Source organism: Haliotis asinina, chromosome 5 (assembly GCF_037392515.1).
Source record: "Haliotis asinina isolate JCU_RB_2024 chromosome 5, JCU_Hal_asi_v2, whole genome shotgun sequence".
Lineage (NCBI taxonomy): Eukaryota > Metazoa > Mollusca > Gastropoda > Lepetellida > Haliotidae > Haliotis > Haliotis asinina.
This window is the reverse complement of record NC_090284.1, coordinates 17,408,299-17,414,298: the sequence shown is the minus strand read 5'-3', so window position 1 is coordinate 17,414,298 and position 6,000 is coordinate 17,408,299. Positions and strand designations below refer to the sequence as shown.

General features: G+C 39.4%; 1 protein-coding gene across 2 annotated transcripts in view; it reads right to left on the bottom strand.

The window, feature by feature from the left end:
- Positions 1-465: 465 nt before the first annotated feature.
- The window catches only part of LOC137284194 (sodium/calcium exchanger 2-like), a 30,689-nt gene continuing 25,154 nt past the window's right edge, over positions 466-6,000 (bottom strand). For both annotated transcript variants that reach the window (XM_067815918.1, XM_067815917.1), the window contains exons 9-11: positions 5,095-5,273; positions 4,310-4,639; positions 466-3,488 (exon numbers count right to left, since the gene is read on the bottom strand). In XM_067815918.1, coding sequence (XP_067672019.1) covers positions 3,249-3,488; positions 4,310-4,639; positions 5,095-5,273 — 749 coding nt within the window. In that variant the 3' untranslated portion in view covers positions 466-3,248. The remainder of the gene's footprint in view (positions 3,489-4,309; positions 4,640-5,094; positions 5,274-6,000) is intronic.

Below are 6,000 nucleotides of genomic sequence, written 5' to 3'. Positions count from 1 at the left end.
CCAAACTGGCATAAAAACTGCATTCATTGAACAATTATAATATCGTGTTTAAATAATCCAGGAATGAAATTGCAAATATTCAGGAAAGTTTTCGTTATCGCGAATACCACGAGAACGGGATGGTATAACGCCCGTCACGCCGAAAGGGTTCGACTCTCCACGGAGGTTCAATGTGTCCTGTTTTTCCAATATGGTGTTGCTAAGATATTCACATGCACGGCGTTAGACTATTATTCTTTCGTGATTTGTAGTGTTGATATTTCTCAAACATAAGTAATCAAAATATACTGACACAAAAAGCACTTACCAGGAGCTATTATTTTTAAATGTTCTTCACAAGCCAAACACTTTTAATAACATTTACGTTGTATTTTATAAATAACACAAGTGTCTAGTTTCTTTTGTATGTCAGTATATCTGTAAAATATAAACACGCTAATTAACATAAACAACACAACAATCTGGGAAGAGGATATATTGATATTTACATATTCTATTTTACAGAATTTAACACGAGTGCATGTTCCATGGTGATGTGTACAGGTAGAGTGCCTCCAGACAGGTGGACAAAAAAACAGGTGTCGATATCACAGACAAGAGTGGCACGCGGTGGTGCCTTCACCAACAGACAGCTTGCAAGGGCGGCAACATGAAGTAACATTTACATAATTATATAGCAGGCGGTATGGGCAGAAAAATACTGAGTGGTTCGCTACATTTATTACATGAACGTATATGTGTGTATTGAATTTTGAACTTTACATCATGTCCTGAGAAAACGTCCCCGAAAATTTTATATCCTGGCGTCTTCGGTCTAAATCGCTCGGGGTCAATCGGTTTATTCCGATAACAGCACAATATCTAGCTTGTAGTCGAGGCCTGCATTGATGAGGGGTCAATTTACTGAGGTCAAGGTTTGAGGTCAAGACATTGACCTCGACCTTGACCTTTGAGATTTCTGTTTGAGTTTTGCCGTTTACAATTTGTCTATACTTTTGACACGTAATCGAAGACAGAATAACATTTGAAATGGGGATATCCGGCTGCTAGTCCAATCATTTTTCATAGAGGCTCTCCATTGTGAACATATTGGTTCCAGCAACGTGCCACAGCTAAAGGATCGGGTTGTCTGGCTTTTTATCTATGTTGATAAGCGACTCAACCTTCCAACACAGCTGATCCATATCAATCACGGGGTTGTCTGGTCATCCCGTGATGCGGCTGGAATATTGTTGAGTGCGGCGTTAAACAACATACGTTTACGTTCCAAGAGGTTAAAAGAAAATGTCCATAATGCCGTTATAGAAGACAGTACATCAGTTGCATATGTATTCAAACCATCGTGATATGTACAGTATGTGTCATTTGTAGCAAAATAGTCACTTTCTGCGATGTCCTTCCAACTTTGATTTGCTTTGACCTTGACCTTTAGCATTCCAAGAATATCGCTGTGTAACTGGTAATACCCAAACTAATGCCCTCATTAGATAAGGTATAGATAAACACTGCAATATACATACAATATATAATAGACTGGTAATGGTGCCGATATATAATCATCGACACTTGCACGACATTATATCAATATAAATATATAACAAATACGAAAATAACTAACACGAACAGCTGATCTTGATATATGTAACAATTATGTTGAGATTCTTTGGTATCAAAACACATAAGATAGCAAATATAACATGATAAAGGTGTCCGCTAATATAAATAGCGTTGCAGGAAGCCATCAGCAGTATAAATATTTCTTAATCTAAGAATGAATAACAGTTGACTGGAAAATATGATTATTATGTAACAGTATTTCGCTGTATATTTTCTATCCTTTCAACCATGAGCACACAACGACTGAAGATACGAAACTAGCACACAACCCTGAAAGAAAAAAAAGAATATTGCTTACGAATATTCTTTCATCATAGTATGATAGAAAACTAAAATGAAATATAAGTCCAACAATTACACCAAACACTTCCTTTGGTCCATATTCAATATTTCCTAACATGTTATACCGTAATGCCCATTTTTATTACTAGAGGTGTGACGATACAGAATATCGCGATATCGCGATATTTTGGAACGATGCTATACGATTCGATGCACATCACGATGTGCGCTCATAAGTTATTTTCTTTCAAAACGAATCTTTTCATATCAAGTCAGAGTGTACATTTTGACATAGCCGTCAATTTCTAGTGAAAATTAACAATTTTAAAGTCAAAGATACGTATCACGATACCCAAAAATTGTATCGATATATTTATCGTCCGGTAAGGTATCACGATTGTCGATACTGCGATATATCGCCACAGCTCGATTTATTACAATTAATACCTAATTTGGTATGGGTGAAAACAAAAGTCGGGATAATTTATATATTATGATAGAAAACTAAAATGAATTATCGATAACAAATCCGAATCTTCACTTTAGCAAGAATATGTCTACAACTCGTCTGTTTTAAATTACTAAAAACTCACTATCGCCGTAACTACTAATTATTCTGTTACACGAGTGCTTGGCATTGCAGTAGAGGGCATTGACTGACGTCTCGTACACATACCAAAATGTCAACAAATCGAAACAGTTGTCTCCTGACAATATGAACTAGCGAATCATATGCAGTTGAGAAATGCGCTGTAATTCAAAATGAAGCAGAATACTGACAGTGTTTAGTTAATACTGTGCTGTATTGGTGAACTAAACAAAACCAGCCATACCCCGTGGACATGCGCATTGCAAGCCATGTTATGAGGGGAAAACCCGATAGTTGATCAGTGTCATATATCAGTAGTATTGACGGCTTGCCCAACCTTTTAGCAACACTCATGTGTCAGCCCCGGCTTTTTTTATAACGGTAGCTATGCCCTTGTATATCTTCATAATTATTAAAAATATAACTTTAGAATAAATCGTAAACAACAGTCTAAACATATGCAAGAATCAAACCAGATAGCTCGCAATAACAGAATTATTTCACAGTTTAACTGTCAGATATTAAGATTATCAGCCATAACTGTCTGGACTTGCAACGCCATCAAGGTGACAAAAATAAATCATTCCAAATTATCACAATCAGATCTTCATGAAGGCATTTTCATTCCGCTTCAACACGGAACAGTTACATTTCTCTCAGTATTTTAGATTTATGTTCGGTAAATTAAACCTTCTTGATCTGTCAACATGCCCATTCGTTGCGACTTGCCAAAAGCACATGACGCTTCTCGACCCCTGCTCTAGAAGGCTTGGATGTGTCCATAGGCTTGCAAGGATGACATAATGACGTAGAACACCCACAGGAACACGAGGAACGCAGCGCACAGAATCTTGGGAATCTTACTTCCGCCCAGCTCCGCTTTGCCAAATTTGAGGATGAGTCTGCGGATGACCAACAGTCCCAGGGCGAGAACAGCACAGATGGTGTACAGGGTCACGCTGAAGCTGAGGGAGCCCGCTGGTACCTCGAATGTCTTGCCCTGGATAATCAACAATAATGTAATTTGTTTGTTTACAAGTTGCCATGACAAGTCAGAGATCGAAACAGTGCTGAAATATGTTCATTGTGCCCTCCCGGCACGAATGAAATAATATAAATAATACACACTATACACCATTTAAAAGAAAATGCGATATATTTGAAAATTCAAACTATCTTAAACTGGTACTCTCAGTCTTGCTGCTTAACATTGGCGTGGCCATTTGAATGAAACTTGCTATTCTTGTAGCCATGATACAGTTCATGAAATCCAGCTCGCATTTATGCAGGTCTTCATGATTACTGTTGTTAATTTATCATATGATCAGTGATTTTCACAAGGGTACACTTAAACTTTCTGCCTAGTTCGGTGTGGCACCCTCCGAAAGAATCACATTCCTATCCCTTCAATTGAATCATGATCGATACGGGGCCGGTGATGTTCTGGGATCCACAGAGATATGTTCCTATGTTTTACATCAGTGTTAAAATTAGCTCGGGTAAAATATTGAGGTGTCAGTTATCCTTGTTATCTGAATGACATACATGATAAAATTCGAGTTTGCAAGGTGTGGAGTCGATTGACCAGAAATGGGTTACAGATCAACACAAGTCAACCGCTTTTCTTGCTACACTTACAAACGTATTAAGACTTTCCTTTACAGTAAAACATGAAATGTGTCGAGATGTGAATTTTGATCATTCTAGAACATAATTCTTAATTGCATCATGTCCCTTTGTTATTTGTTTGTTTCACGCTGAGTGTTTAGTTAACTTCAAGCCTCAAGCTGGGAATCAACGCAATAGTCGTACACACGTTACCTGTGAAGTCCAATACACGGCCGCGATCATCCAGGAAAGGCCAAGGCCGAGGAAAACGTTGACGGAGTTGCTTCCGGTGACGTTCCCAATGGAGTTGTCGGCAGTCTCCTCTTGCACAGCAGCTTGTTTACTAGCGAACAGATCCGGCAGACTTGTTCCGAGAGCGACGAACGTAATGGCGGTGACGGTGTCCTTCAACCCTACCAGGCAGCCGAACAGGGCGGCAAGGTCACCAACAATGGCCGTCAGAACACCAATGGCGCCAAGAGAGACGAAGAAACACAACCAGCCGCTCCAGATGGATGGGGGTGGGATACAGGCGAATATCACCTGGAACACGGCAAATGAATGAGTGTGGTTTTACTCGGTTTTAGCAATATTCCACCAACACCAAGGCGGGGACCACCAGAAATGGGCTGCACACATTGTGCCCAGATGGGGAATTGAACCCGGGTTTTCGGCGTGACCATCGAACACTTTAACCACTAGGCTACCCCAGGGCCACTATCATCCAACTTGTTTGTCCGCCGAAAATAGATTATTTACGAAACCACCTGATTAAATTCACTCACTCATTCAATCGTGTGGATTCAGAACCAGAACATAGAACACAAACCAGACATTTAAGAGTGAATATGATTTTACGCTGCCATTGGGAATCCTCTAGCAACATTACCTAGAAGACGCCAGAAATAGTTTCATGCCTTGTATCACTGTGTGATTTGAACGGAATGAGCTTAAACTTTGACCGTTGCCCTACAACCTTCCCCATTCTATAATGATACCTTGAAGCCAAAAGTTAAGAAGTGCATGATATAGTCGAAGACGGTGGCGTTTTCGACGTCCCCTCCATTGACGTTCATGGCTTCTTCAAACTGCTGTCCCCACGTCGTTGTCGACACTTTGAGCGAGTCAAGGTTGGCGTTCGTCAGGTTGACAACACGTGACACAACTCCCGTGAATTCTGTTTGAAATGACGGGATAGTGTTACACTCCAATCGTGTTACAAGTGTAATCGTGAAATGTAATGACCAACATTAATCTAAAAATTCTAAAAACGAGGAGACGGCGCCTGAGGATACTTATCGTAACTCTTCTTGGAACTGCTCAGCACAGGTCTCGAGCATATCAACAACCAATCAAAATGCCTCTTCTGAACACGTGTTCAAACCACTCCTAGAGCATCGCCAGATAAAACAGAGTTATCACTGTCTTTGATTTTTCATCTATACCCCATAAAAAATAATGTGAATCCACACAAGACTGATATGAATTGATTCATTTTTATATGTTGTATTCTAAACACCAAGGCTTAATATTCGATCTACACGAGAGAACACGTAAAAGTCGAGCCGCGAACTGGCGGTTTCGTCTCTTGAAGTGTAAACTTGACCTGATGCCTATTTCTTTCCTATAATTCTAGCTAATTCTAACTAATGAAACAATAGGACAGTGATATTTATTCCAACAGAATGGATAATATGTAATACGCTGGATAATCGAGGGTGACAGAAGGAGATACCTGAATGACAAAGAAACGAATGAAGATTGAATCAACATTATAAATAATCGATCTGAGAAGAAAAAAGGATAGGAACTGGCAACGGTTGTCTGTGAAGTTCTATGTATTTACTATAATTTCAACATGTCTGGATTTTTCGACCAAGTCTTGAAGTGTGGAAAACATTCAA